At 47.6% G+C, this 26,412-nt stretch overlaps 1 protein-coding gene across 1 annotated transcript in view; it reads left to right on the plus strand.

Annotated features, from left to right (window-relative positions):
• The window catches only part of LOC141108005 (interleukin-13 receptor subunit alpha-1-like), a 178,980-nt gene that overhangs the window by 97,939 nt on the left and 54,629 nt on the right, over positions 1 to 26,412 (plus strand). Inside the window, exons 5-7 of the mRNA XM_073599155.1 lie at positions 12,780 to 12,827; positions 15,831 to 16,015; positions 19,224 to 19,363. Coding sequence (XP_073455256.1) covers positions 12,780 to 12,827; positions 15,831 to 16,015; positions 19,224 to 19,363 — 373 coding nt within the window. The remainder of the gene's footprint in view (positions 1 to 12,779; positions 12,828 to 15,830; positions 16,016 to 19,223; positions 19,364 to 26,412) is intronic.

Below are 26,412 nucleotides of genomic sequence, written 5' to 3' on the forward strand. Positions count from 1 at the left end.
GCCATGTGTAGATTACCGGGACCTGAACAAGATTACGGTGAAGAACCGTTATCCTCTTCCCTTGGTTCCTGAGCTTTTCCAAAGACTTCGTTCTGCTACTATTTTTACTAAACTTGATCTGAGGGGAGCCTACAACCTCATCCGCATACGCCAGGGGGATGAGTGGAAAACCGCCTTCCGTACTCGTTTTGGCCACTACGAGTATCTCGTCATGCCCTTCGGCTTGTGTAACGCCCCGGCCACCTTCCAACACTTCATCAATGACGTCTTCAAAGACTACCTGGACATTTTCGTTATTGTTTATTTAGATGATATCCTGGTGTTCTCTACCTCCCTTGCTGACCATCGGGAGCATGTCAAGAATGTTCTCTGCCGTCTCCGCTTACATGGACTCTATGCCAAACCCGAGAAATGTGAGTTCGAGCGGCAGAGTATCCAGTTCTTGGGCTTGATCATTTCTACCGGAGGAATTGAAATGGACCCTCAAAAAGTGTCTGCAATCCTGACCTGGCCTGCGCCCACTGATAAGAAGGGGATCCAGCGGTTCATTGGGTTTGCTAACTTTTACCGCAGATTTATCAAGAACTTTTCAGCTATCATCTCACCAATTACCCAACTTACCAAACAGGGTGCTCGTTTCCGCTGGTCTCCCGAGGCCCAGGCTGCCTTTGAAACTCTTAAAGGACTGTTTACAACTGCCCCTGTACTAAGCCACCCAGATCCGGCACTACCTTACATTCTGGAGGTAGATGCTTCCGAAAATGCAGTCGGGGGAGTTCTGTCTCAGCGCCAAGGTCCCAAGGATCTAGTCCACCCTGTAGCTTTCTTTTCCAGAAAACTTGCCCCAGCAGAAAGAAACTACGACGTGGGAGACCGGGAGCTTCTTGCCATAAAGGCCGCCCTGGAAGAGTGGAGGTATTTGTTAGAAGGAGCCGCTCATCCAATTTTGATTTATACAGACCACAAGAACCTTGAATATTTAAGGACTGCCAAAAGACTAAGACCTCGACAGGCCCGATGGGCACTTTTTTTTTCAAGGTTCTTGTTCCACATCACCTATAGACCCGGATCAAAGAACGTCAAGCCTGATGCGCTATCACGCATGTTCGAGGATCCAAAGGTCTTACCAGTACCTGACACCATCCTACCAGCAGGAAATTTTCTGTTACTACAGTCCGATCTCATGTCCCAGTTGAAGCAGGCGTCCGCAGTCTCCCCTGATCCTGTCGGGGAGACGCTACAGGCAAGAGATGGACTTCTTTGGAAAGGGAACAAGGTCTTCGTCCCAGAAGCAGTCCGTTTATCAGTTCTAGGACTCTGCCATGATCACCCTCTAGCAGGTCACTTTGGCATTCGCAAAACAATAAACTTAATGCAACGCACATTTTGGTGGCCTAATTTGGAGAAGGACTGCAAAGAATATATAGACACCTGCATTACTTGCATCCGGAGTAAGAACATCCGAAATAAGGCGTGGGGTTTGCTCAGACCTTTACCCGTGCCTGACAGGCCGTGGACCATGATCTCCATGGATTTTATAGTTGAGCTACCTCCCTCTGAAGACTGTACAGCCATTTTCGTCATAGTAGACCGGCTAACTAAGATGGCTCATTTCCTACCCTTGAAGGGTACACCCTCTGCTGCTGAGACTGCTCGAGTATTTATTAAGGAAATCGTTAGACTCCATGGGGTACCCATCGACATTGTCTCTGACCGCGGAACCCAATTTACTTCAAGGTTTTGGAGGGCACTGTGTGAAGCTTTAAGAATTAAACTTTCCATGTCATCCGCATATCATCCGCAGTCTAACGGTCAGACTGAACGGACCAATCAGACGCTGGAACAGTACATCCGCTGTTTCACTTCGTTTGTGCAGGATGATTGGGTGTCTCTCTTACCCTTGGCCGAGTTTGCATATAACAACTCCTGTCATGCAGCCACCAAGCAATCCCCATTCTTCTCTAATTATGGCTTCCATCCCACCTTTTTGCCTGACCTTGTCCCTGAATCTTCAGTACCGGCTGTCCAAAGCACTGTAGACTTCTTCAATCGCAATAACAAGCTGTTGAAGGAAACCGTAACCAAGGCTCAACAGGATAATAAAAGAGCTTTCGATAGGAAGAGGAGAGGGGAACTCATTCTGCAACCAGGAGACCGGGTTTGGTTGGCAACAACAAATCTGAGACTGGCCTGCCCGTCAAAGAAGTTGGCCCCTAAATTCCTTGGGCCATTTCCTGTGAGGAGAAGGATTAATGATGTTTCTTACGAGCTATCCCTACCAGAATCCCTCTGCATACATCCGGTATTTCATGTATCTTTGTTAAAACCCGCATTGCCTGACCCCTTTCCTAATCGAGAGTCTAGACCACCCGAACCGGTGATGGTCAGTGGAGATGAGGAGTTCGAGGTGGAAGCGATTATGGACTGTAGAAGGAGAAGGGGCCAATTACAATATCTGATCAAGTGGAGAGGTTATGGACCGGAGGAGAACTCCTGGGAACCAGAGCGGAATGTACATGCTATGGACTTAATACGTGCCTTCTTCCGCAGTCATCCCCTGAAGAGGAACCAACTGGGCATCCGGAGGCTGCCCGTAAGGGGGGGGCAATGTCAGGGAAGTCATCCGCAGAATACAGCTAATGCTTGCAAGCATACGCCTGTGCGCAGGCGCCAGCAAGGGATTCTCAGAACAACTACGGGCGCATCGGCGAATACGCGATCGCACATGCGCGATCGCGCGTTCGCGAGTGCGCGCGTTCGCGATCGCGCGTCCGCGCGTGCGCGCGTCCGCGTGCGCGCGCGTCCGCGCACGCCTGTCATCAGAACTGGCGCCAGACGGCCTATTTAAACACGGACTTAGTACTGGCTGGTTGCTGCTTGGTCTACAGCGTGTACCTGAATTCTTGCTACCTGTGTTGACTTCCGATTATCGAACCTGCCTGCGACCTGACCTCTCTCCTGCCTGCTGTTTGTACCTGATCTGCCTACCTGCTGCCGAACCTGCCTGTGACCTGACCTCTCTCCTGCCTGCTGTTTGTACCTGATCTGCCTACCTGCTGCCGAACCTGCCTGTGACCTGACCTCTCTCCTGCCTGCTGTTTGTACCTGATCTGCCTACCTGTTGCCGAATCTGCCTGTGACCTGACCACGTTCCTGCCAGCCAAGTCATCTGATCTGTCTCTCTGCTGCCGAGACCTGCCAGTGATCCAGCGACTCTCCTGTCTGCTTCCAGTCAAGTCCAGCGTCCACCTGTGTGTTCCGGCAACTTCCTGCTCAGACTTCGGGACTTCCATAGGCACTCTTACCTCACCGTGCTCCAGCGCCAGCTGTTCCACTATCAGCGGCCCTTGAGCCGGAGTTGTACGGGAGGCCTTCCTCTACACGTCAGGCTCGCCATCAGGTACGTGACAATTACTATTGACCCCCACAGGCCCCTAGACTGTACAGTGACGTTACCCCCTACTCACTGCTATGCCACCAACAACCTATCGAGGACAGGTTGCAGGGGAGCAACCCCAGGGGACTCCAGCCACTCCTGCCATATTTTGGTAAATTTGCTTGGTACTTTCCTGTGCTGATATGTATTCTTTTCCCTAATGAGTATCTTATTAACTTGGATCCATTGGCGGGATGTGGGGGCTTGAGGAGAAATCCAATATCTTGCAATCAGTTTCCTGGCCAAGTACAACAGCCTCAGTATTGCTATGTATGTAGTAGGGGGGTATGAGTCTTCCTCTAAACCACCAAGTAGGCAAGTGACTGGAACCAGTTGTAGTTGTGTATGATAAGTATGGTTAACCATTCCCAGCACCTCCTGCCAATATTGTACCAGTTTGGGATATCTCCACAACATATGGATTAGGGTTCCCTGGTGTAGCTGGCATTTTGGACAAAAACGGGAGTCCCTTCTACACCACTTATATAACTGCAATGGTGTCCTATATGAGTGATGAAGGATGAACAATTGAGTCAGCTTTTGGGCAGCCAATACATACACCATTGGGCCCGTTGTCAATATTTGATCACACCTATCCCCATCTATGGGACCTATATTAGCCTACCATTTTCTCTACAGGGCAATAGGTCAGGAGCCTGGATATAGGTAAGTAAACAGGCATAGATGAGCGAGATAATTTCTTTCTTATCTATGGCGGTGAATATAGAGTGAAGTAAATCTGAGTCCCACAAACGCGGGACCGAACCCCTATTTTGCGCTCTTAAAGCATGTCGTAATTGTAAAAACATACAAACAGGGGATACTCTTCTCGTAGTTGATCAAAAGATTTCAGTTCTAACCCACCATATAGCTATATGAGGTATTTGACTCCAGATTCTATCCACACAACATGATTGGGAAGTTTACTTAGTTCGGGGTAGGATTGATTACTCCAAATGGGAGTAGATTCCATAAAGCCCTCTATACCTAGACAATTTTTCAATTTTGCTCCGAGTTTCAGAATCAGCTTTACCGTAGGGTAATGTGGTGCCATATCAAAGAATCCCTGTTCTACCTGCAGAGTAGTCCGCTAGTGAAGAGATCAACAGAGTTCTAGATGGATCTAACATATCTGGTATATCCCACCCAGTTAACTGTTGCAGTTGGGCAGCTAAAAAGTATGTAAAGGCATGTGGCATGGCCAATCCTCCCTGATCCTTAAGGTATTGTAGAGTAGTCACTTTTATCCTAGCCATTCCATTTTTCCATAACAATGCTCGGTATAATGAGTCCACCCATTGAAACCAGTATCGTGGTATCCACACAGGGGTATTACAACAATTACGACATACAAAAGTTGGAGAGCCAAAGCCATTTTAATTAGATTGGCCCTACCCATCACTGAGAGAGGTAATTTGCACCAACTACTGAGTTTATGATTAATTTTTTGTAAGATGGGTTTGAGGTTTAAGGTTATATAGTCAGTACCATTGTCAGTCACCATTATACCCCAGTATTTGAAGGATTGTACTATCTCAAACCTGTGATGCCACTGCTGGAAGGGGTGTTGTCTATGGGTCCAACAATAAGAGAGGATTTATGCAAGTTTATAGCAAATCCAGATAGCTGCCCAAACTGTTCAATGAGTCGCATGACTGTTTCTAAAGATCCTGCAGTATATTAAGGTGTCATCGGCATAAAGGGAGAGCTTATCTTCCCTCTCAGCACGTCGAAACCTCACTATATCAGGGGATGCCCATGGCCACCAGAGGTTTTAGCAACAGGGCAAAAGCAATGGTGAAAGAGGGAAACCCTGTCTAGTCCCCATATGTAGAGGGAAGAGATCAGAAAGGGTCCCATTAATCCAAAATTTTTACATTAGGAGCCGAGTAAAGCAGTTGAGTCCACTTAATAATGGTCTTCCCCAACTGAAATTTATTTAGGACATCCCTCAGGTATCTCCACTCAATGCTGTCAAAAGCTTTGGCAGCGTCAAGGGAGAACACCACCCTATTACCCGGGTTATCAACCGGCAACTGTATATTCAGAAACAATCGTCTGATATTCAGTGCCGTCGATCTAGCCGGTATGAACCCTGACTAATCTAAATGGATTAAACCGGACCCCACTTTTGCTAATCTTGTGGCAAGTACTCTAGCCAACAGCTTGATGTCCATATTTATTAAGGATATAGGTCAATAAAAATCAGGCAATAACTGGTCTTTACCAGGCTTTGGAATCACTACTATAACAGCTTCATTCATAGAGGGTGGCAATAAGCCAGTCCTAGCAGCATCATTTAGGGTTTCCAATAATATAGACAAGAGAGGCTCACTATATCGCTTGTATATCTCTCCTAGAATCCCATCTGTACCTGGGGATTTGCTATTGGCCATACCCACCACAGCTTCAGCTAATTCCTCCGCTGTTATGGGAGCATTGAGAATTTTGCAACCCTCAGCGGTCAGCAACTGAAGAGGACAGCAATGCAGAAATTGCAACAGCGCCTCTTCCGTCGGGGTTACCTTGGAAGAGTAGACCTCCCTAAAGTAGTCACTAAAGATAGTGGATATTTGCGTCAAATTCTGTACCAGTCCCCCCTGTGGGGCTTTGGATAGCATCTATATGAGATTAGTCCTTGTTGTGATCGGGAAATAACTGTTAATAGATGGCCTGTATTTTCCCCTTCATCAAAGTATAGCTACTGCATGAAGAAAAAAATGTATTCTCCGCAGCAGTAAAGATAACTTGTTGATACAGTTTTTGTGCTTCCAACTATCTTCGTTCAGAAGAAGACGAGGGGTCTAAAATATAACTCTCTTCCGCCCTCCTCACTAAGTACAAAGGTTTCCCATTCCTTAGGTGCAGTCTTATTGTCAGATAATTGCCTAATTACAAGGCCTCGAAGGTAGGCCTTGAGAGCATTTCAGACCACCCCCACTGCAGCCGTACACTTTTGTCTTGCATAAAAGTTTCAATGGCCCTAGGAATAGGATCATCCACAATCTCACACCACTCCCTCCAGGAACTGTAATCCACAGAAGCGAATGATTCAAGATACTACATGGAGTATAATCAATCTGTGAAACTCTTAGTTGTGCAAAGGAGTTACATAAACATAGATCAATACAGGAAAAAACTTCTATGAGTAGCAGAATAGCAGGAGTAACTTTGTTTGTCTGGATATCTGTCCCTTCACACATCCCCCAAGCTAACCTCTGAGATCAGCCTAGCAAAGGGGGTAGGGGCCACCAGGACCAATGGATCGGCCACTAGGAGGGATAAATTTGTCTAGAGTCCTATCAAGAAGATTATTAAAGTCTCCCAGGACCCAAATGGGTATATTTGAATGCAGGGCTTTGAACTGAGCTAGACATTTTAAGCTATCCGGAGAAAAGGATGGAGGGACATATACAGGGGTGGACTGACCTTTTGGAACTCTCGGGGCACCAGTGGGCTCCCGGTGACCATCTTTCATGGCCCACTTGGACCCCAGCGCTTCCTTGGAGGATAAGGGGAGGGCGAGCGTCGCCGGATCAAACAGAGCGGGGATCTCCTGCTTACCCAGGGACTGCTGTCATCGGATGTCCCGCCTCCTGTCCTTTGACAGATGTCACACTGGTCCAATGCCAGGGGACGTGTGACGTCTATCATCGGATGACAGCGGCCGCCAGGTGTCATAGCGGGAAAGACCCGCTCTGTGTGATGCGGGCACAGTGAGGCTCCATTCATGGGCACATGGAGGCTGCATTCATGGGCACAGTTAGGCTGAAATCATGGGCACAGTGAGGCTCCATTCATGGGCACAGTGAGGCTGCAATCCTGGGCAAAGTGATGCTCCATTCATGGGCACAGTGAGGCTGCAATCATGAGCACAGTGAGGCTGCAATTATGGGCACAGGGAGGCTCCATTCATGGGCACAGTGGGGCTGCATTCATGGGCACTGGTGAGGTTGCATTGAGGGGCACTGGTGAGGCTGCGCTGATGGGCACTGGTGAGGCTGTATTAAGGAGCACTGGCGAGGCTGCATCAATGGGCACTGGTGAGGCTGCATCAATGGGCACTGGTGAGGCTGCATTGATGGGCACTGGTGAGGCTGCATTGATGGGCACTGGTGAGGCTGCATTGATGGGCACTGGTAAGGCTGCATTGATGGGCACTAATGGGGGATATTTCCAACATAGACTCTCAAATTGACACAGAGAGGACCTGCAAGGCAGCCACCCACGCCGGGGACCCACCCACAGCAGAGCCAGGGTGCCAGCCAACCACCCAAGTTGACCCACCCACAGCAGGGCCAGGGTGCCAACCAGCCAGCCACCCACGGTGACCCACCCACAGCAGGGCCAGCCAGCCACCCACGGTGACCCACCCACACCAGGGAACCAGCCAGCCACAGCAGGGTGCCAGCCAGCCACAGAGGATGCGGGAACCAGCCACAGCTACAGTACCCAAAGTTAAAGTAAGAGTAGCGCTACACAGTACCAATTTTATTTCTACTTTGTGAGATATTGGGGCAGGGGTGAGAGTTATGGCAAAAGGAGGGGGTCTTGTGAGGACCAGAGTGAATGAAGGTGTTCACTGTACACTCTGATAGAAAGAGGCCCCCCCTCCTTTATACCCCTTTGTAGTCTCAAATGGGACCTGGGGGGACATTTCTAACAGACTCTATAATGAACACTGAAAGGGCCTCTGTTAGAGAGACCCCCCTCCAGGTCCTATTAGACTCTGTTGTAGACTTTAATGGGGCCTGGAGGGGAAGCTTTCTAACAAACTGTCTAATGGACACTGTTAGAGAGAGACCCCCTCCAGCTTAAATTTTTAATAAAAAGACGTTGTACTTTGTGCAAAATGTAGGGGCGGGGTAAGGGGTGGGCCATTGGCGGGGTCAGGGATGGGTCATAGGCGGGGTCTGACAGGCTTTTTCAGAGAATATGAATGATAACACAAAAACTGTTTATTTCACTCATGGTTAGTGTTTGGCTGAAGTCATTTAGTATCAATCAACTGTGTTTACTCTTTTAAGATCACAATGACAACAGAAACTATCCAAATGACCCTGATCAAACGTTTACATACCCCAGTTCTTAATACCTTGTATTGCCCCCTTTAACATCAATGACAGCTTGAAGTCTTTTGTGGTATTTGTGGATGAGGCTCTTTATCTTCTCAGATGGTAAAGCTGCCCATTCCTCTTGGCAAAAAGCCTCCAGTTCCTGTAAATTCTTGGGTTGTCATGCACGAACTGCACGTTTGAGATCTCCCCAGAGTGGCTCAATTAAATTGAGGTCAGAAGACTGAGATGGTCACTCCAGAACCTTCACTTTATTCTGCTGTAGCCAATGACAGGTCGACTTGGCCTTGTGTTTTGGTTTATTGTCATGTTGGAATGTCCAAGTACGTCCCATGCGCGGCTTCTTGATTGATGAATGGAAATGTTCCTCCAGTATTTTTTGATAACATACTCCATTCATCTTGTCATCAATTTTGACCAAATTTCCTGTGCCTTTTTAGCTCGCACATCCCCAAAACATCAGTGATCCACCTCCGTGTTTCACAGTAGGAATGGTGTACCTTTCATCATAGGCCTTGTTGACTACTCTCCTGTGGCCAGAAAGTTCAATTTTGGTCTCATCACTGCAAATGACTTTGTGACAAAAGGTTTGAGGCTTGTCTCTGTGCTGTTTGGCGTATTGTAAGCGGGATACGTTGTGGCATTTGCGTAGTAATGGCTTTCTTCTGGCGACCCAACCATGCAGCCCATCTTTCTTCAAGTGCCTCATTATTGTGCATCTTAAAACAGCCACACCACATGTTTTCAGAGAGTCCTGTATTAAACCTGAAATTATTTGTGGGGTTTTCTTTGCATCCCAAACAATTTTCCTGGCAGTTGTGGCTGAATTTTTAGTTGGTCTACCTGACCGTGGTTTGGTTTCAACAGAACCCCTCATTTTCCACTTGTTGATTAGAGATATAGAGTAGTAGTTCTGGTCTTTAAAGTTCAGGAATTTCAGGAATTTAAATAAAAAGGACCTTGGCGGTTCTCCAGGGTACCTGCCAGGGACTCGATGAGCACGTTCCACTGCAAACATTGGAGAGAACACCTCCCTTCCAAAAGTCTCCACAAGCCAGCGCTCGATGAATGCAACAGGATTTTTTCCCCTCCGTTTTTTCAAGTATGCCCACTGTCCGCACATTATTTAGTCTAAGCCTGTTTTCCATGTCCTCCAGTCGGGCAGCATGGCGGGAGGTTAAAGGCTACACCTGCCACAGCTCATGTTGTATTGATGCCACATCATCCTCCACTGTACTCATGCGACCCTCTAAGACTGTTGTGCGATCCCTAAGTTTTTGCATGTCCTGTCGGACCAGCACCAGTTCTATTTTCACCCCCTTAATTTCAATAGTCAGATTTGCCAGAGTGGTATTTCAGGTGGTGACTGCTGTAAATATTTGTCTCAATGTGGGTTCAGGATCCTGTGTATCAGGGACAGTGGATTCAATCTCTGAAACGGGGATAGCAGAAGTACTGTGTCCCACATGGGAATTTCAGCAGGGTCCTCTGGCCATGCTGGGCCACTGTCCTCCTCTGTGGAAAGGTCTGAAGCAGGTTCCACAGACAGAGGGATCAACTTAGTGGGAGTCTCCTTAGCTATGTTATTTGCAAACAGCTTTTGTGCAGCTACCTTGGCCAAGCGAGGTGCGTGGCCGCCATCTTGGGCCGCATGGTCGGGTCCCGGGTGCTGGTCTTTGCCTCTTTTAGACATGTTGCCACAGGGGAAATCACTTGCACGCTCGTGATAGAGAGTGATACGTGTGTAATTCCTGATCAAGCCCCCTGTCTGTCTGCCCTGCTCTGCTAGTTTGGATTTCCCTGTGTATGACCTTAGACCAGATATTGGACTATTCCCTGAACTCAGCCTACCTTTTACCTGGACTGTCTAAGAACCACTCTGTCTGTCTGCTAACCGCAAGTACCTGTTTGCTTTGAGCAGTTCGCGCCTGCCCTGGTGTGGTGGCCAGGCACTATAGCATTGTGTATAAGACCTGGAGGCAACCGAGTACCGGTAGGCCTGCTTGCCTTATGGAAATGGGGGCTGCTATAGGTGAAGAACACAGTAGCCAGCTATAGTATCTGACACCTGGGTTTGGGGTAGACGTGGCAGACCCAAAGCACATATCAAAAAGCACCCAAAAATGGTTTAAGACAAAGCACTGGAGAGTACTGAACTGGCCAGTAATGAGTCCAGATCTAAATCCCATAGAGCACCATGCAAAGATCTCAAAACAGCAGTTGGGAAAAGGAACCCTTCCAATCTGAGAGACCCGAAGCAGTTGGAAAAAGTAGAGTGGTCCAAAACTCCAGTAGAGGTGTAAGAAACTCATTGATGGTTACAGGAAGCGATTGGTTTCAGTTATTTTTCCAAGGGCTGTGCTACCAAATATTAAATTGAGAGTGCCAATAATTTTGTCCAGTCCATTTTTGGAGTTTTGCGTAGAATGTGTCAGATTTGGCTTTTTGTTTCTCCATTTTTTTTTTTTTGTGTGTCATACCAATACAAACAAAAGAAATAAATCTGAGAATGCCTAAACATTGTAATTAATGATTTTCTGGGCAAAGTGGTGCTTTATCAGATAGAAATGCACTGGTGACAATATTTTTGGCCATGACGGTGTGTGTGTATATACAGTATCTCACAAAAGTGAGTACACCCCTGACATTTTTGTAAATATTTTATTATATCTGTTCATGTGACAACACTGAAGAAATGACACTTTGATACAGTGTAAAGTAGTGAGTTTACAGCTTATATAACAGTGTAAATTTGCTGTCCCCTCACGATAACTCAACAAACAACCATTGCTGTCTAAACCACTGGCAACAAAAGTGAGTACACCCCTAGGTGAAAATAACCAAATTGGGTCCAATTAGCCATTTTCCCTCCCCAGTGTCATGTGACTCGTTAGTGTTACAAGATCTCAGGTGTGAATGGGGAGCAGGTGTGTTAAATTTGGTGTTATCGCTCTCACTCTCTCATACTGGTCACAGGAAGTTCAACATGGCACCTCGTGGCAAAGAACTCTATGAGGATCTGAAAAAAAAATTGTTGCTCTACATAAAGATGGCCTAGGATATAAGAAGATTGTCAAGGCACTGAAACTGAGCTGCAGCACAGTGGCCAAGACCATACAGCGGTTTAACAGGACAGGTTCCACTCAGAACAGGCCTCGCCATGGTCGAACAAAGAAGTTGAGTGCCTGTGCTCAGCGTCATATCCAGAGGGTGTCTTGGGAAATAGACGTGTGAGTGCTGCCAGCATTGCTGCAGAGGTTGAAGGGGTGGGGGGTCAGCCTGTCAGTGCTCAGACCATACGCCACACACTACATCAAATTGGTCTGCATGGCTGTCCTCCCAGAAGGGAGCCTCTTCTAAAGATGATGAACAAGAAAGCCCGCAAACAGTTTGCTGAAGAAAAGCAGACTAAGGAAGGACATGGATTACTGGAACCATGTCCTGTGGTCTGATGAGACCAAAATAAATTTATTCGGTTCAGATGTTGTCAAGTGCGTGTGGGGACAACCAGGTGAGGAGTACAAAGACAAGTGTGTTCTGCCTACAGTCAAGTATGGTGGTGGGAGTGTCATGGTCAGGGGCTGCATGAGTGCTGTCGGAACTGGGGAGCTACAGTTAATTGAGGGAACCATGAATGCCAACGTGTACTGTGACATACTGAAGCAGAGCATGATCCCCTCCCTTCAGAGACTGGGCCTCAGGGCAGTATTCCATCATAACGACCCCAGACACACCTCCAAGACAACCACTGCCTTGCTAAAGAATCTGAGGGTAAAGGTGATGGACTGGTCAGGCATGTCTTTAGACCTAAACCCTATTGAGCATCTGTGGGGCATCCTTAAATGGAAGGTGAAGGAGTGCAAGACCTCTAACATCCCCCAGCTCTGTGATGTCGTCATGGAGGAGTAGAGGAGGACTCCAGTGGCAACCTGTGAAGCTCTGGTGAACTCCATGCCCAAGAGGGTTAAGGCAGTGCTGGAAAATAATGGTGGCCACACAAAATATTGACACTTTGGGCCCAATTTGGACATTTTCATTTAGGGGTGTACTCACTTATGTTGCCAGCAGTTTTGACACTGTTATACAAGCTGTACACTCACTACTTTACATTGTAGCAAAGTGTCATTTCTTCAGTGTTGTGACATGAAAAGAAATAAAATATTTACAAAAATGTGAGGGGTGTACTCACTTTTGTGAGATACTGTATATACATACAGTATATATTTAGCATACATATTTTTTAATTTGACTGTTTTCATTTCATACAGGACGAGTGTGGAATTGTCATGTTCTTCAAATTTTTCACAGCCTAAACAGTAAGTTATATGACTACAAGTACTTTAATCTATTCTCCATATGGGTGCATGCAACACCAATATCCCACTTTAGGAATGAACCACCTTTTCAAATCATTCCTATTTTAATGTATTTAAGTATACACAAGCTTACGGCCACATCTCATAGCCTTCATCAAGTCTTCAACAAGTTTAAATAAAATATTTGATTAAATGTATAACAAATTACATCACATGATCAATCCAGCCCATGAAATCAACAAACACTTGTGTTACTTGTTGAAAGGTGCAAGTTAATCCTCTTATTAGCAGTGGCAATTAGCCTTCTTCTTGTTCTATAAAAAAATAAATAAATACAAATTCCATAAATACTTATTTGCTATTAACACTATCACACATATTTCCCAAAAACAAAATACCGGTATGTCATTCAATTCAATCCCTTGGGATGTAAAATTTGAAACAAATGTATTCACTGTACATTTCCTTGTTTAAAACAAGGTACACTTTTCAGAACTTGAAATGTTAGCTGGCTGGGGTATGCTCCTTTTCGGGAAAGTGTTGAGGAATCAGAATTCCACCATAAAAGAAGAATTCCAGGTATGGATGTTTTTACTTAGTTACGTTAGTCCAGCCTGAACCAATGTAATTACATATATACCATTCCTGTGGGCCCCCTCTAGAAGCTGGTAAATCACTGTAGTAGACACTACTACTCCAGTGATCTCCTGGTAAATTGTGAACACAGTAGGTCACCTGCTTGGCACAGGCACCTTTCAGAGAATGCTTTGCATTTCCCAATGGGGTATGGTATATGCATAGCTACAGCATTGTCAAAGCTGGACATTTGTAAAAAATATCTATACCTGGAATTCTTTAATACATTGGGTTTTTTATACAAGCTGCTCATGGGCACTTCATTTTTAAAATGACATCATTGTTTTTGCAATTTAATCTACTCTTTAATTCCTAGATTTTACTTTTTCTGAGGATGCCTCTTGTTATCCTCTCAGTTAAATTAACACAGTATGCATACCTGTTGACTATGTACCACTTATGTGTTTGATAAAGAGCAATCCTGCTTGTTAAAAAAAAAATGAAGACAGCGTGCAATGAACATGCAAGTATACATGCTTTGGCGTATCCTGCTCAATAATATGGTAATCTGTTCATCATCCGAGTCTCCCTCCTATACATCTGAAGTCACCTCCATATCTGCAATAGTTATCTATAGTCTATTCCCTACAAGAAGAGAACAATGGGCTGAAAGCGAATTCCCTTACTTGTGGCATGTATTATTTCAGCATATGCTAAGTTTTAAAGTATATGTAATACAATCATCACAGTTAGAATGTTCACAGTAAGGCCCTATTGACATCTGCGTGACACCTATTCACATTTTTTTTTCAATTTTTTTGGACATTTGTTGTGAATAGGCTGCCCTATGCGCAATAAACGTGCCAAAGCTCCTGCACCTTTTTTGGGCACAAAAACTCCTAAACCTTGTGGACAGCCTTCCCAGAAGAGTTGAAGATGTTATAGCTGCAATGGGTGGGCCAATTCAATATTGAACCCTACGGACTAAGACTGGGATGGCATTAAAATTTATGTGCATGTAAAGGCAGGTGTCCCAATACTTTTGGCAATACAGTGTAGGAGAGACTCAGACAAAGAACTGATTACCAATGTTCTTATGCTGGGCAGAAGATGACGGGGCATTGTATCCTTGCATGTCCTGTGCATGGTTTGTTAATATAATAAAGGGGAGTAATGTGAGACATAGTTATACAGGAAAAAAATCTATTGAGGCAACCATATTTTTTACCCAGGCTGAATTACTATGCCTTCCTTTTGTTTATCTCCATTACATGGTGGTTGAGGAGATTAGTAGTTTACATAACATAACATTTTTTTCTATTTATTGTCCCAAAAAGTGACATGAGCAGTGCATTTCTGGCAAGATGAACAAAAAAAATGAAAGGGGTTGTAAATCTCAAGGTTTTTCACCTTAATGTATTCTGTGCATTAAGGTGAAAAACCTTCTGTGCTGCAGCTGCCCCCAGAGCCCCCTCCCCCCTTTTTCTTACCTGAACCCATCTGTTCCAGCAACGAGCACGAGCCCAGCATCTCCAGCAGCTGTCTCCATCCTCATTGGATAGATTGATAGCTGTGGGAGCCATTGGCTCCCACTGCTGTCAATCAAATCCAGTGACACGAGAGCGGGGGGGGTGAGTCCTGCTGTCTGTGTCAATAAACGCAGCAGCGGGACTCGTGTGCCCGCATGGGTGCCCCCAGGGAAAGCGGGTCTCCATGGGGGCACCCGATGAAGAGGAGGGGCCAGGAGTGCCGCTGGAGCACCCCAGAAAAAGAGGGTTGGGGCTGCTCTGTGCAAAACCCTTGCAGAGAGCAGGTAAGTATAACATGTTTGTCATTTAAAAAAAAAATTTGAACCTTTACAATCACTTTAAAAGAGAAGTATGATTTTGTTTTTTGTTTTTCCCTAATCATACTTACCTAGGTGGATGCAGCATCGGTCTGATGCTGCATCCATCCCCCTGCATCCGGATGTAGGGCCTGAGAGCAGAGCGTTGCTGCCTGTCAATCAGCAGCTCTCCTGCTCTGCTCCTGCTGTCAGGAGCACTGAGCTGTGGAGGGGTGGGGAGTGGCTGTTTCAGCCTCTCAGTGGCTCGCTGAGAGGCTGAGATGGATATCAGTCCAGGCACCTGGCAGATCCATACTCCGTGGTTGGGATGACGCGGTGCTTGGACTGATCTTGGGGACATCAGCGGAGACCACTCTCTGCTTAAAATGGGTCTCAGGACTGCGAAACGAATTGAACTCCTGTGACCCTCTGGAGAAGTCCAGCCAAACGAGCTCAGGCTGGACTCATGCAGTCACCATCTAAGAACTGGTAAACTGCAATATATTACATTTTTACTCCGGTGTTTATCTATGCTATAATATCTGTTTGGTCAAACATTTTCTATAATGTGGTTTTGTTTCTCATTGTGCTCTTGATTTTAGGTTTCATGATTTATTACCTACAGGGAGTTCCTGCTCTAACTATACCTATAGCAATGGAATTCCTACCGGGTGCCAGTTTAGATTTCAAAATCGGATTGCTACATTGAGCAAACTGGTAACAGCAGTGTCAGACTGGTCAAAGGAGGTCAAGCCATACCTCTACTATGTGGGTGCCAATAGCATAGGTATGTATAACTAGAGACACAAAATAGAATAGAAAATAGCACTAGATACTAAACACACTTTTCTAAACAGCATTTAAGGTCAGAGCCTTGTACAGAATGTCAGGTAAACTTACTCATTCCTATCCTCAAAACTGTTTCAGCTAACAGTTGACATGCTTAAAAGGGAACTAAATTTACCCCCTCTCTAGTGGTCCCGGGCTCCTCAGCAGAACCGGCATCTTCCCCCTGGGTGGTCTTTGGGAGTCTTCATTGGCCAGCACGGGATGACATAACTGTTGTGCATGCACAGGAGTCATTCATTGGCAGACAGGAACAGTGCAAGCAATGTAAGCTGCACGAGACAGCGAGAAGACAGGTAGGTATATTTTATTGCAGAAGAGATGTCTTTTGTACGATAATAGTTTGAATGTTTCAGTCTGTTCCAAAAAAACTTCAGTTCTGTTTTAGCTCCGACTTCATATTTGCCAACTGTCCTGGGTTTGCTGGGACAGTCACGCTTTGTAGTAAGCTATTCTGCTACGGCTCAGTCCTGGGCTTTTTCCAAGGAACAGGGTTGTAGGGACAGCAGCAATATCATTGCTCCTAAATACATACACCGCCTAGTGGAAATTTCACAACCAACAGCCCCCGGTGTTGTAGAGAGTGTGCAGAACCTGATGGGGAGTCACTAGTTCTCCATCATGTCCACTCTTTCCTTGTGAACAACAGAGGGCAATGAATTGTATGTATGAGAGTGTCTGTCTGTATGGACATTCCTGTCTCATTGTGTCTCCGCATGTGGTGCTTTCCACAGATTTTTTCATCAGGTATATAAATCTGTTGCCCGCACTTATATTTATCGTGCAGAGACACAATGTAATTCTAAGGTGAGCTGTAGACTCTCTTTATAAATTTTCCTGATAATATTGTGGTTAGGTGGATTTTGAGTGGAGGCGGTATGTGTAAATATGCTACAGTAAGATATTTTATAGGAGCACTGCACCTTTGGTGTAGTTATCCTTTTCTGTTCTGCCTCCCCAGCACTTTTGGCATAGATTATACTTACCAACATCCCCAACTTTCTAAGATGTTCAGTGTGTGGACTTTTGCACAGTTTAAACATGAGTCAAACGACTCCTGGTTAGATTCGCGGCAGAACTTTCGAACATCGCAAAAGTTCGGAACCAAATAATGAAGCCCATTGAAGTCTATGGGCCCGAACTGGAAAAATCAAAAGTGCCCATTTTGAAGGCTTATATGCAAGTAATTGGGCATACAAAAGGGTATAGGGGTCCGGATACTGCCCTGAGGGACATGTATAAAAAAAAAACAAAGTTTGTAAAAAACATCATTTTAAATGAGCAGTGATTTACTGATGCTTAAAGTGAAACCATAAAAATGAGAAATAACAATAAAAATGAAAAAATCCTTTAAATATAGTGCCTGGGGGGTCTACTTCATCTGTACCGTGTATAGAACCTGCTGCAACAGTAAAGCCAAAAAATTGAAATTTTCCCTGCAATCGTCCTTTATTTTATAAACAATGGCTTAGGGAACCGGTTTGTATGATGGGTCCAAAATTTAGTGCACTCGGAACAATATTAGAGATTTTTTGGATACATTCTGGTCTCTTTCACAGACTTTGGATAGAAGTAACAGGTTAAAAAAGTATAATAATATATAATATAGCTTGATTAAAACAGTACCTTTTCATTAGCAGAAGATTCTCATTCTCCCTCTTAACTGTGTTAGAAAAACATGGGATTATGGGTAAACCTTATACCCATAAACACATGTATTTCCTTGTAATTAAGAGAGCTGGGCTGGAAGGGAGCATGTGTCTTTTTTTGGAAAGCTGGGGCCAATGGTACTTTACCACTGTTCCAAGGCTCCAAGCTGTCCATTGAACTCAGTGCCTCTGACAAGAAGTGAGGAGAGGCACTGTGACCTCATCCTCTCAGTCTGCTGCACACAGAGTGTGCCAGCTTGTATTTAAACTGGCTGCTCTGTATGTAGCTTCTGACAGGCTGCGCAAGGAGCCCCGTATCTCCAGAACCATAGGAGCCCCAAATTTTGACCAGTAGTAGGGTAGGTCTTCGGCTACATACCAAATCAAAAGTCTTTACGACCCTTGAAACTAGATCGTTTTTTTTTTGCAAATTGTCCTATCTTAAGGTAAGGGGCCTGGAGCTGCAGCTCCAATAACCCCTATGTTAACACATCCCTGACGGTCACACTACTCTCACACTGCTCTATCACTAGATTCACACTAATGTAAAGATGACACACTACACTCACACTGACTGAACTATCACTAGATTCACACTCAACTGTTACTCTACACTCACAATATAATCACAGTAGTACACACTATAGCACACTAACTCACCAGTAGCACTAAACAGAGCCCAGTTCTACGTCTCTCCAATATCACACTGCAAAAGGCCGCAATGGGAGGAATATATTTATAGTGTGGGGTGGGATTATGAGCAATGAGCCATGATTGGATAAAGTCATCATTACAGTGTCCAATCATGTCTCTGACAGTGCTATGTGTCCTGACTGAGCAAAGCTTTCACTGCTTCAGCTAATCAGGGCATCCAATGCACTGCGCGGCAGCGCAGTGCATTGTGGACGTTGGGCAGGCCAAACAAACGGCCGAACGCCCCGATAACTTGGGTGTTCATCAAAGAGGCAAACAGCCAATGTTCGGCCTGAACTCATGCTCTGGCCAAACCATTTGCTGCAACTCTACCTCTGTGTCCATACCCTTTAGAATTTTGTAAGTCCATGTAACACTAATGATCTTGCTCCTGGCAACAGCTGTCCAGCAGCATGATTGCTAACAAAAATTCTCACTGCCATTAATGGAGTTGCTTCCGCACTGGTCAATGCAAAGTCTCACCCGCCATCGAGGGAGAAGTGACAGGGTGGCGCCATAGTAAGATGTGAGTGATTTATTTGCTTTCCTAGCAATCATGTCACTGGTGAGCTGTCCCTAGAGGACCAAAGTATGTATGCATGTTGGAGCTTCTGTTTCTTTCACAGAAAACTCTTCTGTCGGCTTTTCAGGCTGTGAATGAGATTTTAATTATAGTGAATAGAGGCCATTGCACATATGTCCAGGTACTGCTATAAAACAAATTTTTTATACCATACGATGTGGTTTATTTTTAACCGTTGTCTGTTTGTTAAATTGTCATCACATCTTTGTAATTTTTTTTTTTAGCAAAATTAAAGCCTCCAGTCATAAGTGCCTACCGCACTCCAAATGACAACATAAACATCAGCTGGAATGAAGTGTATAAAGATGCGCTACATGAAGTCCTAGTACAAAAATCCAATAGTGAAATTCATGAAAACTACAAGGTAGGGACCTTTTTTCGAATGGTTCTTGAACAAAACAAAAAATGCTGGAAAGTTTTATAATCTGGAATTTTTGGGTAGAAATAAACATGAAAGCTGGTTTAGCAAAAATAAGGATATTTCAATTTAAAGCAGAATTTTACCAATAACAACTTGATAAAAAAATAATGTTCTTTAACAAGGGACATACATTCCACATTAATAATTATGCTGCCAACATTAGTGTGTGTTGTAAATTGCCTCCACCATTGCTCCTGTTTCTACTTGCTGGAGGCTGCCATTTTATTGAAAAACAGAGCCCCTGAACAGCAGTATCATTAAGTGGAACTAAACTCCTCAATATAACTATAACTACATGTCGAACTGTCACATTTGCTTGTGTCCTCAACCAAACGTGTCACCAATTGACCACATGTGCGGCACCATGACAGTCAGGGCCGGACTGGCCCACCGGGATACCGGGAAATCCCCCGGTGGGCCGGCTGTCTGGCTGCCCCTGGTGCCGCTGTGAGGGCAGCGGCGCCTGAAAGAAACATGGCCGCGGGGCCGCCAGGCTTACATGCAACTGCGCATGCGCCAGAGCTACTGTCGGAAGTGTGTAGGGCTTTCCCGAGCTAGCTGTGCTCGGGAAAGTCCGTACACACTCGGCAATTCTCGGAAATGCGGGCGCATGCGCAGTGACGATGGCGCCGATCGGCGCCATTTTTAAAAGTACCGCAGTGAGTACTCGTCTGGTGGCCTCTTCCTCCTGCCCCCCCTGCAGCCTCTGACCACCTGCCCCCACTGCAGCCTCTGACCACCTGCCCCCACTGCAGCCTCTGACCTCCTGCCCCCCCTGCAGCCTCTGACCACCTGCCCCCACTGCAGCCTCTGACCTCCTGCCCCCCCTGCAGCCTCTGACCTCCTGCCCCCCCTGCAGCCTCTGACCTCCTGCCCCCCCTGCAGCCTCTGACCACCTGCCCCCACTGCAGCCTCTGACCTCCTGCCCCCCCTGCAGCCTCTGACCACCTGCCCCCCTGCAGCCTCTGACCACCTGCCCCCCCTGCAGCCTCTGACCACCTGCCCCCCCTGCAGCCTCTGACCACCTGCCCCCCCTGCAGCCTCTGACCACCTGCCCCCCCTGCAGCCTCTGACCACCTGCCCCCCCTGCAGCCTCTGACCACCTGCCCCCACTGCAGCCTCTGACCACCTGCCCCCACTGCAGCCTCTGACCTCCTGCCCCCACTGCAGCCTCTGACCTCCTGCCCCCCCTGCAGCCTCTGACCTCCTGCCCCCCCTGCAGCCTCTGACCTCCTGCCCCCACTGGAGCCTCTGACCTCCTGCCCCCCCTGCAGCCTCTGACCTCCTGCCCCCCCTGCAGCCTCTGACCTCCTGCCCCCCCTGCAGCCTCTGACCACCTGCCCCCACTGCAGCCTCTGACCTCCTGCCCCCCCTGCAGCCTCTGACCACCTGCCCCCACTGCAGCCTCTGACCTCCTGCCCCCCCTGCAGCCTCTGACCACCTGCCCCCCCTGCAGCCTCTGACCACCTGCCCCCCCTGCAGCCTCTGACCACCTGCCCCCACTGCAGCCTCTGACCTCCTGCCCCCCCTGCAGCCTCTGACCACCTGCCCCCACTGCAGCCTCTGACCACCTGCCCCCACTGCAGCCTCTGACCACCTGCCCCCACTGCAGCCTCTGACCTCCTGCCCCCACTGCAGCCTCTGACCTCCTGCCCCCCCTGCAGCCTCTGACCACCTGCCCCCCCTGCAGCCTCTGACCACCTGCCCCCACTGCAGCCTCTGACCTCCTGCCCCCCCTGCAGCCTCTGACCACCCCCCCCCTGCAGCCTCTGACCACCTGCCCCCACTGCAGCCTCTGACCTCCTGCCCCCCCTGCAGCCTCTGACCTCCTGCCCCCCCTGCAGCCTCTGACCTCCTACCCCCCCTGCAGCCTCTGACCACCTGCCCCCACTGCAGCCTCTGACCTCCTGCCCCCCCTGCAGCCTCTGACCACCTGCCCCCACTGCAGCCTCTGACCTCCTGCCCCCCCTGCAGCCTCTGACCTCCTGCCCCCCCTGCAGCCTCTGACCTCCTGCCCCCCCTGCAGCCTCTGACCTCCTGCCCCCCCTGCAGCCTCTGACCTCCTGCCCCCACTGCAGCCTCTGACCACCTGCCCCCACTGCAGCCTCTGACCACCTGCCCCCACTGCAGCCTCTGACCTCCTGCCCCCCCTGCAGCCTCTGACCTCCTGCCCCCCCTGCAGCCTCTGACCTCCTGCCCCCCCTGCAGCCTCTGACCACCTGCCCCCCCTGCAGCCTCTGACCACCTGCCCCCACTGCAGCCTCTGACCTCCTGCCCCCCCTGCAGCCTCTGACCACCTGCCCCCCTGCAGCCTCTGACCTCCTGCCCCCCCTGCAGCCTCTGACCTCCTGCCCCCCCTGCAGCCTCTGACCTCCTGCCCCCCCTGCAGCCTCTGACCTCCTGCCCCCACTGCAGCCTCTGACCTCCTGCCCCCCCTGCAGCCTCTGACCTCCTGCCCCCCCTGCAGCCTCTGACCTCCTGCCCCCCCTGCAGCCTCTGACCACCTGCCCCCACTGCAGCCTCTGACCTCCTGCCCCCCCTGCAGCCTCTGACCACCTGCCCCCACTGCAGCCTCTGACCTCCTGTCCCCCCTGCAGCCTCTGACCACCTGCCCCCACTGCAGCCTCTGACCTCCTGCCCCCACTGCAGCCTCTGACCTCCTGCCCCCACTGCAGCCTCTGACCTCCTGCCCCCCCTGCAGCCTCTGACCTCCTGCCCCCCCTGCAGCCTCTGACCTCCTGCCCCCCCTGCAGCCTCTGACCACCTGCCCCCACTGCAGCCTCTGACCTCCTGCCCCCCCTGCAGCCTCTGACCACCTGCCCCCACTGCAGCCTCTGACCTCCTGCCCCCCCTGCAGCCTCTGACCTCCTGCCCCCACTGCAGCCTCTGACCTCCTGCCCCCCCCTGCAGCCTCTGACCACCTGCCCCCACTGCAGCCTCTGACCTCCTGCCCCCCCCTGCAGCCTCTGACCTCCTGCCCCCACTGCAGCCTCTGACCACCTGCCCCCACTGCAGCCTCTGACCACCTGCCCCCACTGCAGCCTCTGACCTCCTGCCCCCCCTGCAGCCTCTGACCTCCTGCCCCCCCTGCAGCCTCTGACCTCCTGTCCCCCTCCCCTGCAGCCTCTGACCTCCTGTCCCCCCCCCCCACTGCAGCCTCTGACCTCCTGCCCCCCCTGCAGCCTCTGACCTCCTGTCCCCCCCCCTGCAGCCTCTGACCTCCTGTCCCCCCCCCCTGCAGCCTCTGACCTCCTGTCCCCCCCCCTGCAGCCTCTGACCTCCTGTCCCCCCCCCCTGCAGCCTCTGACCTCCTGTCCCCCCCCCCTGCAGCCTCTGACCTCCTGTCCCCCCCCCCTGCAGCCTCTGACCTCCTGTCCCCCCCCTGCAGCCTCTGACCTCCTGTCCCCCCCCCTGCAGCCTCTGACCTCCTGTCCCCCCCCTCCGCAGCCTCTGACCTCCCCTGTACCATCGGCAGCCTCTGACCTCCCCTGTACCATCGGCAGCCTCTGACCTCCTGTCCCCCCCCCCTGCAGCCTCTGACCTCCCCTGTACCATCGGCAGCCTCTGACCATCTATTGTCTTATATCACGTCTGCAGTCTGGAGTGGAGTCAACAGTGGGAGTGCCTCAGGGATGGGGGTCATGGGAGAAGTCATACATGTATGGACTATGGAGAGGAAACTATGGGATAAAACCAGAGCCACCGAGCTGGAGCCGACTGACTGAGCCCTGCATGGTGCACCTGAGAGGAGGTCAGTGACAGCGCCGCCAGGTCAGCCTGAGAGGGGGGGGTCAATACAATATTGTAAGGGGGCACTGATATAAAGGTTTACCCCTTATATCAGTAAACCCCGTACCTTAGTGTTTTCTTTTCTGCAGAAGGTGGTCTCTGGTCACCAGAGTCCTCCCCACATTCACAGAGTTCCCCTTTACATCATAGTCTGCAGGATTCCACCTTACAGTGCAAGGGGGAACTCTGATGTAAAGGGGAATGCAGTGGACTCTGATATAAGTGGGGTCTCTGGTCACCAGTGCCCCCCTTTTATATCAGAGTTACCGCTTAGATCATGATCTGCAATGTTCCCCTTTATGTCAGAGTTCCCTTGCACTGTAAAGGGGAATCCTCCTGATATATGGGGGAACTCTGTGTTGGGTTATATTAATCTGACTTTCATGTAAATGGAGAAATATGGTTTTTGACTTTTGTTTAACTTAACACATTGCTAATAGCAATTTATAGCTTAAATATTGATATTTGCACTGAAAACTGCCATTTACGGCACCTTTTTTTTGCAGTGTCAATAAAAAATGTGCCAGTAAATGGCATGATTTTTACCTTGAAAAAAATTGCTGCTGTTTGTAAATTCCATGTCTCTCTTATCTATATATAATACACTCTTCAAATGTGCTTTAAAATGTATGGTTTTCCCTTTTGTGAACAAGAAAATAAAGACGTTATGCGATTGGGCTGGTATAAAAATACTATGGGGCTGGTATGAAAATATTTCCAGGGCTGGTTTTTATTCCCAGTCCGGCCCTGATGACAGTTACAGATGAAACAGAAGCAGCTTTCTTGGCTGTAGAGGATAGGAGGGTTTAATTTCTCTTCATGGCTGTAAGCAGATCGGCCTCTACAAATTCATCAGTGCCTAAAAATGGAGAGCAACTGAGCATGTGCAGAGCAGGGTGAGATTGTGTATTACTGGATTTTAAACAGTATAGACACTAATTTTTAATGTTTTACATAGCTATACCTGCAAAAGGGGCCAGCCTAAGGTGATCTAGCAGGACTTTAATCAGAAAATTAAGTTCCACTTTAAAATAACATAATAGTCAGAACATCTCTGCTGTATTAATGCTGAACTCTCCTATATGTGATCAGATACATATAGAAGAGCTGTTTACCTGTCAAAAGATTTGCATTTCTGTACATTCAAGTTTTTTCACCGCCGGGTAGATGACACCCTTTACAGTAAAGGATTGCAGTGGTGTCTTCTCTCCACCCCAGCCTGCTGACTGGACAGCAAAAGAGCAACATCAGATGAAAAGAAAAAACTGTAAGCGCAAATATTTGTCTACAAGAAGTAATATAACAGGCAATATGGGAGCAATAACGGCTCAATAGTCCAAACAGCAACAGTTCTTAGGGTGAGGTGGCAGGAGGCAGCTGTCCTCAGAGAAAAGCCAGCTCTGTAAGCAGATTGAAGAAGGGGGAGAGACACAGGAAGCGCCAACCTGAGTGTAGTATTGTAAATGCGATTTATTAGAAAAGTAAGTAATGCACTCATAGCTCCCAACTGTCCCTGATTTGGAGGGACTGTCCCTGATTTGAAGCAATGTCCCTCTGTCCCTCATCCCTCCTCATTTGTCCCTCATTTTGGTCTGATCTATATAGATGTGTATATAAAATGCACTTTTTATCTATCAAAAAGTGTTTTCCAGAGCTAAACCTTTCATCTGATTTCTAAATTGCTGCATTTGTAAATTCCAAAAGCCAATATGAAGGAATAGTAGTGGTAAAAAAGGCACTTGTGGGTTTAACCAATCTTGTTTTTTGTACAATTATCCTTTAAGGGGGGGGTGGCAAGGGGTGTGTTCTATGCCTGCATACTTTTGCTGACAGGTGCCCTCATTCCCATCTCAAAAAGTTGGGCGGTATGATGCACTTACAAGAAGTAACATAAAAACAGGCTCATCTGTAAATAGTGGTGTCTGCAGGTGTAGATCGGCATCCAAAATGAGCGTCCACGGCTCTGGCAGATGACTGGGGGAGCCTCAATCCTTCTTGTGGCCACCAGAAAGTCGGTCCGGGCCGCTGCGGCACGCAGGGAGATGACGTCACCAGGAAGCAGAGACCCACCAGGAGAGGAACAACTGGATTAAAGAGGCTACCCCTTTGGAGCATCAGCTCCTTCTACAGGCCTAGGGGGGAAGCGCTGGAATGGTGTTATTTATCTGTCTGGGCTGGTCATAGGACAACAGGCTCCAGCACACCTGATGGTCATGTGATCACTAATCACAAAATGGGTCGGCCAGACACTGAATATTAAACCTACCCAGGGATGTTTAAGAGCACAGCAATAAATGTGAGTTTAGATGGAAACTAAGTGTCCATATAAATATCTATATATAAAAAGGAGAAGGGGGACAGAGCCCGCAAAATTCATAAAGATATATATATATATATATGTGTGTGTGTGTGTGTGTGCGTATATATATATATATATAAATAAATATCTCTTATAGTCACAACATCTACACACGTATAAATGGTGTATATACGCCCATGTATTAAATTATAAAATAATAATAATAAAAATGAATTAAAACTTTCAGAAGATCATTAAAAGGCATTGTTAAACAAATGACAATTAGATTGGCCATGTGTGCACATACATACATGCACACACATATGCACACACACACATTTATATATATATATATATATATATATATACACAAGCATGCGCACATACACAAAACAATAATAATGACGGTCATAGCTACAATAAAATATCCATGTACACATCACAACAAGGTGCAAGTGTGCACGTATACATGTGCATTCACACCAAATAAGCACATACACAAGAATGATACCACACTTCTCAATGAAGGGATAAATCAATAAATAAATGAATGGATCTTATTGTATGGGGTTGATAAGCGGTGTGTGTATCGATTTACCTTAGGAATACAACGTGTGTGTAATTCACTGAAAGGATGTATATGGTGCATCCATATTGAATATTAATAGGTATATACCTATACCAAAATGTGTATACACTGAAGTAATACTACTTAGCACTATAACTAGGGTAGTTACTATGAGTGGGATAATGGATAGGGGGACAGGACCATAAGGGTCCGATGCAAAGGACGGAAAAAAATAAATAAAAAAAAATTGAAAAATGGTTATAAACAAGAAACTGATGACATAAACTGAGAAAAAACATAATAGGCTATTATAGGAGGGTATGAACTTCTATTTCT

Source organism: Aquarana catesbeiana, linkage group LG09, assembly GCF_042186555.1.
Source record: "Aquarana catesbeiana isolate 2022-GZ linkage group LG09, ASM4218655v1, whole genome shotgun sequence".
Classification (NCBI taxonomy): domain Eukaryota; kingdom Metazoa; phylum Chordata; class Amphibia; order Anura; family Ranidae; genus Aquarana; species Aquarana catesbeiana.